The following is a 12,631-nucleotide window of genomic DNA, read 5'->3' as shown; positions in this document are numbered from 1 at the left end:
TAAAAGAGAAGTTAAATGTTGGTGTTCCTTACAGGAGCTGATAGCAAAAGTCTCTGGAAAGTCACTCATTTTGTAATATAGATACTCTATACTGTTAATATTTAATATTTTATAGTACTCAAGTAACTTGAGTACTATAAAATTCTAGTTAATTAAAACTGGCATTCCAAAATCACCAACCCTGCCTCAAAAAAAAAAAAAAAAAGGAAGAAGATTTTAACCACTTAGCATGTTTTATAGTTCCCAGTTACAAACTTTCTATTCAATTTCCAGTCTGGTGATGGCTGGCAGCTGTGGCCTACACTCTGCCAAACCTGACCCCACCCTCATCCCTAAGAAACAGCTACCGTGTTAGCCACAAAGAATTAAGGCAATTTGACCCTGTGATGAGCTTCCCAGCGAAACAGAGGGGACTGGTGACTAGAATGTGAACACAAGTGTGACCCATCACCATCAACTGTTGCCTTCTGCAAAGTATTTAAAGCACCATGATCTCATGAACTGCCCTTCAAGGAAGAGAGCTGCTCAGAGGTCATCCTAACCCATCCTCCTGTATCGAAACATCAGCAATGCAGTGTCTCCTCAACAAGCAGCTGTATGCATCCTTTCGTGGCTCAGAAAATAAAAGAGTAGATGACTAGACTATAACATTACTGTCTTAAAGAACCAAGAAGAGAGAATAAGTAGAATCTAAGACAACCCCTAGCTACTGTACACTATTCAATTCTTCAATTCACTCAGAAGCCTATATCTATAGCCAAGTTCGTCATTTTTAAGATACTAAACTTAAGCCAGGTGATGTGATGGCACCTTTAATCCCTGCACCCTGGAGGCAAAGGCAAGCACATCTCTTGTGTTTTGAGAGGCCAGACTGGTCTACAGATCGAGTCCCAGGACAACCAGGGCTTTGCAGAGAAATCCTGTCTTAAAAAACAAAACAAAAGATCCTGCACTTAGGAACTGTTCAGTATCATCCCTCTTAACTGGTCTCTAAGGCTCTGAAATTCAGCTCTTCACTTGGATGCTAGACTTGCTCATCCATTAGAAAAAATAGCAGAAGAAATATCTAAAGATGGGTAGGGGATCAGGAAGGAGACAGGAAGTGGAAGATGAACATCCATAGAAAAATAAAAGGAGTGTGGGAATATCTAACTAAAAAGACAATGATGGAAGACAATACAAGAATGTCATAATGGTCAAAGTATCCTCTATTAGTGAGATAATAGGTCCTTCTAGACCAGAAAAAAATCCCGCAGCTGGATAAAGCATGCCTCCCACGACAAAAGTTAGACCCACATAATCCAGGACAGAAACAACACGCCCTCCATTACTTTTCTTTATCTCAACTCAAATAGGATAAAAAGAAATTGTAATATTATCATTATCTTACTTTACTTAAAAGTTATTTGTTTTAATTTTCACTTTGTATTTTACTTTTGCCAAAAATTCCAGGTACTGGCAGGTAGATATATGTACTTGTCCCACACATTTGGAATCCGCCGTAAGAAAATAAAATCTGCTTACTACCAATAGAAACTATAATATTCCAAGTCAAGTTCCTTCAACACAAAATATTCTTTTATAGCTGATGATAAGAACCTAGCCCACTGGCCTAGGTGGACAGTTTCACACGGCAAATAACACTCAGTAAACATTTTTAGAGTAAGAATAAGCCTAACCTAATTAAATTTCCTTCTTTTCTCTCCAAAAGCCTTAGAATTTTAAAGCTGTGACAGAGTATATTTGATCATCTCTTCATATTAGACATGAGAACATCTATTTCCTATGGTCAGACCATAAGTTCTTTTCATACACTTTCCTGTAGACAGGTAAGCATTCAAGTCCTAACATCCCACTTACGGATGGGAAACCCGGAAAGGGGATAACATTCGAAATGTAAATAAAAACATGTCCAATTAAAAAAAATCACTGTTTTTCATACACAAAGACTCATGATTTAATTAAACTCTCACAACTGGAATGTTACCAAAAAAAACAAAAACAAAAACAAAAACCAAAGCCAACCTTTCTAATGTGAGAAATGCTGGTTATACAAAGCCTACTGAAACAGACATTGATTCTAAGATGACACATGGCATCTTCTTCTTGCATGTGACCTTCATTGTATGAGCAAACTTTAGACTCTAACATACATGTAAACAAACTCTACACAATCCACTGCATAACAGAACTGTCCCCAAGGTAAAATGCCACCTCAAAGTTGGTACTTTACAAGTCAGAGTATAGCTATAGAAGCCGGAGGTGTGGGGTAGTGGGTTTCTGGAGGGGAAACCAGGAAATGGGGTAACATGTAAATGTAAAAAGAAAATACAATTTAAAAAAAGTAGCCATCCATTACAACATCCTGGAAAAGTCAGACCAGGAACTCAAGAATAGTGTTCTCCCAGCTTCAGGTACAGACTTCTGCACAGACCTGCTGCTAACTACTTATCAGTGCAGGACTACTTTAACCAGAGAGAAGCTCTTAGATAAGTCATGAATACAAGAAACAGCCTAAACACAAAACCTAAAGCACCTTGTCCACAGGCCTATCATCTGCACCCAAGTGAAGTGAGAAACAGAAAAGCATTACACATTATTTTTGGACAAATGTTCAGATTAGCTCATGCGGTAGAACGAAAGTAGATAGCATATATGTTTAGGAAAGATTAACTTAAATCAGTGGGAAAACCTATAAATCCCTTTAAGCTATAAAGCAAGAGCATCCAATTACATGGGCTGGCGGGTCGTCTGCGAAGGTCCAGCTGCTTTCTGCAGCCTCAGAGCAAATGTCACCCTTCTCATCTGGCGTTCAGCTTTAAGATTGGCAGAAGGGGCAGTGAACAAATTTTATTTATTTAAATTTGAAACAAACCTTTGCCTATTCTCAACTTTGTTTTACTATTCTGCTTTTTAGTCAAAGTATATGATTTCAAGTTCAGAGCACATCTAAAATATTCAGTATGACATTGAGTTATAAAGTTAATAAACTTACCGGAGAAGGAATGAAGGCTTCATGAAACTTCTTTGGATTGATCCTCAATACACCCTTTAAAACAAAACAAAACCAAAGTCTATGAAAAAATCTACTAGCTGGATATTTATGATTTCTCCTATATATGTTATTCTCTGATAAAGTTATTAAGCAATTTGATCCAGAAAACAAGTTAGATGTATGAGAACTGATCAAGGCTGGTATAGGAGACACCAGGTTCCAATACCGGCAGCTGAGTCTGCTGCCCTGCTCTGAGGGCACAAGAAGGATTAGCAGCAGTCGCATAGAGCAGGACAGGACAACTACCTACCCTCTCATTTACACCCGACTCTACTCAGGCTCTCTGGAGAGGAGCCTCCTCCATACCAGCAGCCTATTTTCTCTCTCAGTCCCATGACCTCTGCTCAATGTCACGTTTCTGGGACCATTTTTTCAAGCTGGTTTCTAATCAGATGCTTAGCCTCAAGGAACCGGATGTGCATGTTTTACTCTGGCTCCTCCTAGAGCCACATGAGTTAATATTCCAAATGGTTCCTACAGCTCTCACTGCAACTGTCAATGCTGGCTCCCACAGCTAGGCCACCCAGTCTGCCTTCAACTTCGTAGGACTCCAGCACCAAGTCAGGGGTGCAGGTGGGGACAGTCTTCAATGGCTGCTCAGTGCTGTGGGTCTTTTTCAGGAAGCCATAACCTCCCCCAGAGCCCAGCTGCACTCACAGCCACTGGAACACGTGCAGGGAAGAAGCTGTTTTCCGACCTACACAACTCAAAGGATAACTTGAGAAAGTGTTTGAATAACATTCCCCACTAAAAGGAATGACTCAAAGGCACATAATTCACAAGATAGGTGAAGGCATAAAATTAAATGGAAAATAATTTCTTTCTTTCACAGGTATTTAAATTACAAATTACCATGCCATGGTACACATCTTAATATAACAATTAGATTATCACAAATGATCACTCAGTCCTTAGCCATTGGTATTGATACTTGATAGTGATTATGGTCAAACCCCCAAACAGACCACATAGGGTACTGAGTAAGAACTAAGCTTGGTCCTTGAGAAAGAAAAGGTGTGGAATGCTGTGAGTTACAGTTACAGGAGCACACTGACAGCTAACACAGTCCTAAGGGAAGAGCAAAGGTGAAGGAAGGGGGCAGGGCAGTAGAGTTGCAGCAGGAGAGGCGTCCAACACTTGTCCCCATCCTGCCAGAACCCTGCTGGGGTACAGAAAGAGGCATGGGGGATATAGCTGACAAAGCTGCCCAGGCTTTCTTGGTTAAGAGTGATGAAGCAAATTAACTTCTAAAACAACTGTTTCTTCCTGAAAGGAAGGAGAAACACTTACAACTTTTTTCTAAATACTCACACATTCAACAAATATTTCCTGACCACTAGTTTGACAGGCACTGTGATAAGGAGGCTACAGTAGGGAATGACAGACTTAAGGGGAAATGCTTCTGTGAATTTAAACAGGATTTTTTAAGCATTTCATTTTCTGATTCCAGACACCCTTTTCTAAGATTTTTTTTTAATTCCTATTCTTCTAACATCTCCCTTTTAGTTTAGCAAAGAGTTAGCCTCTTGATTTGAGTGTGCCTTTAATTGCAGAATACTGAGAAAAATCAAGACTGGGCTCCCAGGAAAGACACACATTGTTCAGGTCTGTATCTAGGCTCAACTTAAAATATATGAAAAGGCAAAAAGTTCTTGATTCTTGATTCACTGTCCCAAACCTCGCAACAGATAAAAGCACAGAGGGTAGGACAGAAGCCTTGCTTCTGATTAGCATACGGAAATTTAACTTAAAAGCTGGATATCAGGAACAGACCCGAGAGAGAACAGATCACATGTAGAAACAAGCAATTCCACCTGAGTCCTCGGCAGAGCAGAGCTGGCCCTACAGCCTGACAGGAGAAGACTGTCAGTCTACCAGCTCAAAGACTCCCCTAGCAGAAGATCAGTCTCACCCAGAGGAGGCCAAATCCTGAGTGTCTATCTTTCACCCAATCCTCTGTACTTCCTCTTTTTGAAATTTTTCCAGGCCTGGAGTTTAACCAATGAGGATCCTATTCTGAATACTTTTGTCACTTCTTACGAGATCAGAACCCAGCCCTGCACTAATGTCATTGCTTCCTCTGGGTGCTATCAAAGACAATCTCAAGGATAGTGGAGACTATTTCCCAATAATGGACTTAAAATTGGTTTGTTCCTATATTCCTTCTCAAACACCCTTTTGAAGTTCATGTCACAGTTGTTGCTAGACTTAGTGCAGGTACTTCTTACTTACTAATTACAGCATTAATTCACTAATGTTTTGACGCAAGTGTCACTCCCTTCCCTTCTAATCCCTATTCCTATAAACATTTAAGGACTCTGAATCGACATCAGTGACCAAATCATTCAAGCTACCTTGTCCACTGCCTATCCCCTGCCATCACATCAGTTCCCAACATAGACAGTCCGGCATCACTCCTCCTGGGTGGAGTGTGCTGTACTTTCCATCCCACATGCCATGGGAACTCCAGTAATACTTCAGCTTCACTAAGACCTCCATGTCACAGCCCAGAAACTTACCAATCAGTGTCCTTCAGCTATGGTTACTCCCTTCCTTGGCCAACTAATAGTTTTGGCCTGCCATTATCTCTAAGCTTCAGAAACTTTGAGCTCTGGGTCCCCAATTCCGTCTACACAATCAATAAGGTCTACCTTTCAACTGACCCCAACTATCTGCCTTCTCCTTGCCTATACCCGAGGACCAGAATGGCACTGCAGAAAAAGAACAGGCGAATGGTCTAATCAGTCCAGCTTGGCAATCACAAATACATTTTAGCAGGCTTACAGTATGTTTGAAAAGACTAAAAACTAAGGAATTTCACACATAAAAATATGTTTCCAGATTTTCTTGAAAAATAATCATACAACTGCAGACAGCTATCTCCACAGGGCAGCAACCACCTCAGTTAATTATAGATGTGCCAGACAGTAATTGAAAACAATCTCAAACACCACTCATATGTGTAGAATATGGATGGACCATGCACTTTTAAGAGGTAATAAACTGGTCTTCCTGGTTGCTGCCGCTGCAGAGAGCCCGTGGGGAGCACCCCACGAGCGAACCTGAGCCTCGGGACCATAGGTAAGACCAAATTTTCTGCTGCAAGAAAGCTGCCTGGTGAGCTTGGGACACAGGAAAGCAGAATTTCTCTAGGACCGGGCACGTTCTGTGTTTACCAGAAGTCCCACACCCGCGGATCCCGGCCCGCAGCAGCTCTCTGCTCCCAGACCCGGTGAGAGAGAGACCCAACCGCCTGGTCAGGTGGGCACTCCTGAGGCTGCAGAGCAGAAGAGACCACCAACTCTGCTCACCCCTGCCCACATCCCTGGCCCAAGAGGAAACTGTATAAGGCCTCTGGGCTCCCGTGGGGAAGGGCCCAGGAGCAGCAGGACCCCTGTGCCTGAGACACCGCCGGAACCTGAAAGAAACAGACCGGATAAACAGTTCTCTGCACCCAAATCCCGTGGGAGGGAGAGCTAAACCTTCAGAGAGGCAGACAAGCCTGGGAAACCAGAAGTGACTGCTCCCTGCACACTCATCTCGGACGCCAGAGGAAAAAGCCAAAGACCATCTGGAACCCTGGTGCACTGAAGTTCCCGGAAGGGGCGGCACAGGTCTTCCTGGTTGCTGCCGCTGCAGAGAGCCCGTGGGCAGCACCCCACGAGCGAACCTGAGCCTCGGGACCACAGGTAAGACCAAATTTTCTGCTGCAAGAAAGCTGCCTGGTGAACTCAAGACACAGGCCCACAGGAACAGCTGAAGACCTGTAGAGAGGAAAAACTACACGCCAGAAAGCAGAACACTCTGTCCCCATAACTGACTGAAAGAGAGGAAAACAGGTCTACAGCACTCCTGTCACACAGGCTTATAGGACAGTCTAGCCACTGTCAGAAATAGCAGAACAAAGTAACACTAGAGATAATCTGATGGCGAGAGGCAAGCGCAGGAACCCAAGCAACAGAAACCAAGACTACATGCCATCATCGGAGCCCAATTCTCCCACCAAAACAAACATGGAATATCCAAACACACCAGAAAAGCAAGATCTAGTTACAAAATCATATTTGATCATGATGCTGGAGGACTTCAAGAAAGACATGAACACACTTAGGGAAGCACAGGAAAACATTAATAAACAAGTAAAAGCCTACAGAGAGGAATCGCAAAAATCCCTGAAAGAATTCCAGGAAAACACAATCAAACAGTTGAAGGAATTAAAAATGGAAATAGAAGCAATCAAGAAAGAACACATGGAAACAACCCTGGATATAGAAAACCAAAAGAAGAGACAAGGAGCTGTAGATACAAGCCTCACCAACAGAATTCAAGAGATGGAAGAGAGAATCTCAGGAGCAGAAGATTCCATAGAAATCATTGACTCAACTGTCAAAGATAATGTAAAGCGGAAAAAGCTACTGGTCCAAAACATACAGGAAATCCAGGACTCAATGAGAAGATCAAACCTAAGGATAATAGGTATAGAAGAGAGTGAAGACTCCCAGCTCAAAGGACCAGTAAATATCTTCAACAAAATCATAGAAGAAAACTTCCCTAACCTAAAAAAAGAGATACCCATAGACATACAAGAAGCCTACAGAACTCCAAATAGATTGGACCAGAAAAGAAACACCTCCCGTCACATAATTGTCAAAACACCAAACGCACAAAATAAAGAAAGAATATTAAAAGCAGTAAGGGAAAAAGGTCAAGTAACATATAAAGGGAGACCTATCAGAATCACACCAGACTTCTCGCCAGAAACTATGAAGGCCAGAAGATCCTGGACTGATGTCATACAGACCCTAAGAGAACACAAATGCCAGCCCAGGTTACTGTATCCAGCAAAACTCTCAATTAACATTGATGGAGAAACCAAGATATTCCATGACAAAACCAAATTTACACAATATCTTCCTACAAATCCAGCACTACAAAGGATAATAAATGGTAAAGCCCAACATAAGGAGGCAAGCTATGCCCTAGAAGAAGCAAGAAACTAATCGTCTTGGCAACAAAACAAAGAGAATGAAAGCACACAAACATAACCTCACATCCAAATATGAATATAAAGGGAAGCAATAATCACTATTCCTTAATATCTCTCAATATCAATGGCCTCAACTCCCCAATAAAAAGACATAGATTAACAAACTGGATACGCAATGAGGACCCTGCATTCTGCTGCCTACAGGAAACACACCTCAGAGACAAAGACAGACACTACCTCAGAGTGAAAGGCTGGAAAACAACTTTCCAAGCAAATGGTCAGAAGAAGCAAGCTGGAGTAGCCATTCTAATATCAAATAAAATCAATTTCCAACTAAAAGTCATCAAAAAAGATAAGGAAGGACACTTCATATTCATCAAAGGAAAAATCCACCAAGATGAACTCTCAATCCTAAATATCTATGCCCCAAATACAAGGGCACCTACATACGTAAAAGAAACCTTACTAAAGCTCAAAACACACATTGCACCTCACACAATAATAGTGGGAGACTTCAACACCCCACTCTCATCAATGGACAGATCATGGAAACAGAAATTAAACAGTGATGTCGACAGACTAAGAGAAGTCATGAGCCAAATGGACTTAACGGATATTTATAGAACATTCTATCCTAAAGCAAAAGGATATACCTTCTTCTCAGCTCCTCATGGTACTTTCTCCAAAATTGACCATATAATTGGTCAAAAAACGGGCCTCAACAGGTACAGAAAGATAGAGATAATCCCATGCATGCTATCGGACCACCACGGCCTAAAACTGGTCTTCAATAACAATAAGGGAAGAATGCCCACATATACGTGGAAATTGAACAATGCTCTACTCAATGATAACCTGGTCAAGGAAGAAATAAAGAAAGAAATTAAAAACTTTTTAGAATTTAATGAAAATGAAGATACAACATACCCAAACTTATGGGACACAATGAAAGCTGTGCTAAGAGGAAAACTCATAGCGCTGAGTGCCTGCAGAAAGAAACAGGAAAGAGCATATGTCAGCAGCTTGACAGCACACCTAAAAGCTCTAGAACAAAAAGAAGCAAATACACCCAGGAGGAGTAGAAGGCAGGAAATAATCAAACTCAGAGCTGAAATCAACCAAGTAGAAACAAAAAGGACCATAGAAAGAATCAACAGAACCAAAAGTTGGTTCTTTGAGAAAATCAACAAGATAGATAAACCCTTAGCCAGACTAACGAGAGGACACAGAGAGTGCGTCCAAATTAACAAAATTAGAAATGAAAAGGGAGACATAACTACAGATTCAGAGGAAATTCAAAAAATCATCAGATCTTACTATAAAAACCTATATTCAACAAAATTTGAAAATCTTCAGGAAATGGACAATTTCCTAGACAGATACCAGGTATCGAAGTTAAATCAGGAACAGATAAACCAGTTAAACAACCCCATAACTCCTAAGGAAATAGAAGCAGTCATTAAAGGTCTTCCAACCAAAAAGAGCCCAGGTCCAGACGGGTTTAGTGCAGAATTCTATCAAACCTTCATAGAAGACCTCATACCAATATTATCCAAACTATTCCACAAAATTGAAACAGATGGAGCACTACCGAATTCCTTCTACGAAGCCATAATTACTCTTATACCTAAACCACACAAAGACACAACAAAGAAAGAGAACTTCAGACCAATTTCCCTTATGAATATCGACGCAAAAATACTCAATAAAATTCTGGCAAACCGAATTCAAGAGCACATCAAAACAATCATCCACCATGATCAAGTAGGCTTCATCCCAGGCATGCAGGGATGGTTTAATATACGGAAAACCATCAACGTGATCCATCATATAAACAAACTGAAAGAACAAAACCACATGATCATTTCATTAGATGCTGAGAAAGCATTTGACAAAATTCAACACCCCTTCATGATAAAAGTCCTGGAAAGAATAGGAATTCAAGGCCCATACCTAAACATAGTAAAAGCCATATACAGCAAACCAGTTGCTAACATTAAACTAAATGGAGAGAAACTCGAAGCAATCCCACTAAAATCAGGGACTAGACAAGGCTGCCCACTCTCTCCCTACTTATTCAATATAGTTCTTGAAGTTCTAGCCAGAGCAATCAGACAACAAAAGGAGATCAAGGGGATACAGATCGGAAAAGAAGAAGTCAAAATATCACTATTTGCAGATGACATGATAGTATATTTAAGTGATCCCAAAAGTTCCACCAGAGAACTACTAAAGCTGATAAACAACTTCAGCAAAGTGGCTGGGTATAAAATTAACTCAAATAAATCAGTTGCCCTCCTCTATACAAAAGAGAAACAAGCCGAGAAAGAAATTAGGGAAACAACACCCTTCATAATAGACCCAAATAATATAAAGTACCTCGGTGTGACTTTAACCAAGCAAGTAAAAGATCTGTTCAATAAGAACTTCAAGACACTGAGGAAAGAAATTGAAGAAGACCTCAGAAGATGGAAAGATCTCCCATGCTCATGGATTGGCAGGATTAATATAGTAAAAATGGCCATTTTACCAAAAGCAATCTACAGATTCAATGCAATCCCCATCAAAATACCAATCCAATTCTTCAAAGAGTTAGACAGAACAATTTGCAAATTCATCTGGAATAACAAAAAACCCAGGATAGCTAAAGCTATCCTCAACAATAAAAGGACTTCAGGGGGAATCACTATCCCTGAACTCAAGCAGTATTACAGAGCAATAGTGATAAAAACTGCATGGTATTGGTACAGAGACAGACAGATAGACCAATGGAATAGAATTGAAGACCCAGAAATGAACCCACACACCTATGGTCACTTGATTTTTGACAAAGGAGCCAAAACCATCCAATGGAAAAAAGATAGCATTTTCAGCAAATGGTGCTGGTTCAACTGGAGGTCAACATGTAGAAGAATGCAGATCGATCCATGCTTATCACCCTGTACAAAGCTTAAGTCCAAGTGGATCAAGGACCTCCACATCAAACCAGACACACTCAAACTAATAGAAGAAAAACTAGGGAAGCATCTGGAACACATGGGCACTGGAAAAAATTTCCTGAACAAAACACCAATGGCTTATGCTCTAAGATCAAGAATCGACAAATGGGATCTCATAAAACTGCAAAGCTTCTGTAAGGCAAAGGACACGGTGGTTAGGACAAAACGGCAACCAACAGATTGGGAAAAGATCTTTACCAATCCTACAACAGATAGAGGCCTTATATCCAAAATATACAAAGAACTCAAGAAGTTAGACCGCAGGGAGACAAATAACCCTATTAAAAAATGGGGTTCAGAGCTAAACAAAGAATTCACAGCTGAGGAATGCCGAATGGCTGAGAAACACCTAAAGAAATGTTCAACATCTTTAGTCATAAGGGAAATGCAAATCAAAACAACCCTGAGATTTCACCTCACACCAGTGAGAATGGCTAAGATCAAAAACTCAGGTGACAGCAGATGCTGGCGAGGATGTGGAGAAAGAGGAACACTCCTCCATTGTTGGTGGGATTGCAGACTGGTAAAACCATTCTGGAAATCAGTCTGGAGGTTCCTCAGAAAATTGGACATTGAACTGCCTGAGGATCCAGCTATACCTCTCTTGGGCATATACCCAAAAGATGCCTCAACATATAAAAGAGACACGTGCTCCACTATGTTCATCGCAGCCTTATTTATAATAGCCAGAAAATGGAAAGAACCGAGATGCCCTTCAACAGAGGAATGGATACAGAAAATGTGGTACATCTACACAATGGAATATTACTCAGCTATCAAAAACAACGAGTCTATGAAATTCGTAGGCAAATGGTTGGAACTGGAAAATATCATCCTGAGTGAGCTAACCCAATCACAGAAAGACATACATGGTATGCACTCATTGATAAGTGGCTATTAGCCCAAATGCTTGAATTACCCTAGATCCCTAGAACAAACGAAACTCAAGACGGATGATCAAAATGTGAATGCTTCACTCCTTCTTTAAATGAGGAAAAAGAATACCCTTGGCTGGGAAGGGAGAGGCAAAGATTAAAACAGAGACTGAAGGAACACCCATTCAGAGCCTGCCCCACAGGTGGCCCATACATATACAGCCACCCAATTGGACAAGATGGATGAAGCAAAGAAGTGCAGACCGACAGGAGCCGGATGTAGATCGCTCCTGAGAGACACAGCCAGAATACAGCAAATACAGAGGCGAATGCCAGCAGCAAACCACTGAGCTGAGAATAGGTCCCCCGTTGAAGGAATCAGAGAAAGAACTGGAAGAGCTTGAAGGGGCTCGAGACCCCAAAAGTACAACAATGTCAAGCAACCAGAGCTTCCAGGGACTAAGCCACTACCTAAAGACTATATATGGACTGACCCTGGACTCTGACCCCATAGGTAGCAATGAATATCCTTGTAAGAGCACCAGTGGAAGGGGAAGCCCTGGGTCCTGCTAAGACTGAACCCCCAGTGAACTAGACTATGGGGGGAGGGCGGCAATGGGGGGAGGGTTGGGAGGGGAACACCCATAAGGAAGGGGAGGGGGGAGGGGGATTTTGCCCGGAAACCGGGAAAGGGAATAACACTTGAAATGTATAT

General features: G+C 41.4%; 1 protein-coding gene across 3 annotated transcripts in view; it reads right to left on the bottom strand.

Annotated features, from left to right (window-relative positions):
• Dis3l2 (DIS3-like 3'-5' exoribonuclease 2) overlaps positions 1 to 12,631 on the bottom strand; it is a 395,417-nt gene that overhangs the window by 343,984 nt on the left and 38,802 nt on the right. For all 3 annotated transcript variants that reach the window (NM_001109007.2, NM_001172159.1, XM_087567088.1), the window contains exon 4: positions 2,996 to 3,049. In NM_001109007.2, the coding sequence (NP_001102477.2) occupies positions 2,996 to 3,049 (54 nt within the window). The remainder of the gene's footprint in view (positions 1 to 2,995; positions 3,050 to 12,631) is intronic.

Source organism: Rattus norvegicus, chromosome 9 (genome assembly GCF_021556685.1).
Source record: "Rattus norvegicus strain SHRSP/BbbUtx chromosome 9, alternate assembly SHRSP_T2T, whole genome shotgun sequence".
In the NCBI taxonomy this organism is placed as follows: domain Eukaryota; kingdom Metazoa; phylum Chordata; class Mammalia; order Rodentia; family Muridae; genus Rattus; species Rattus norvegicus.
Note: the sequence above shows the minus strand (reverse complement) of the source record. Positions and strands in the feature narration are given on the sequence as shown.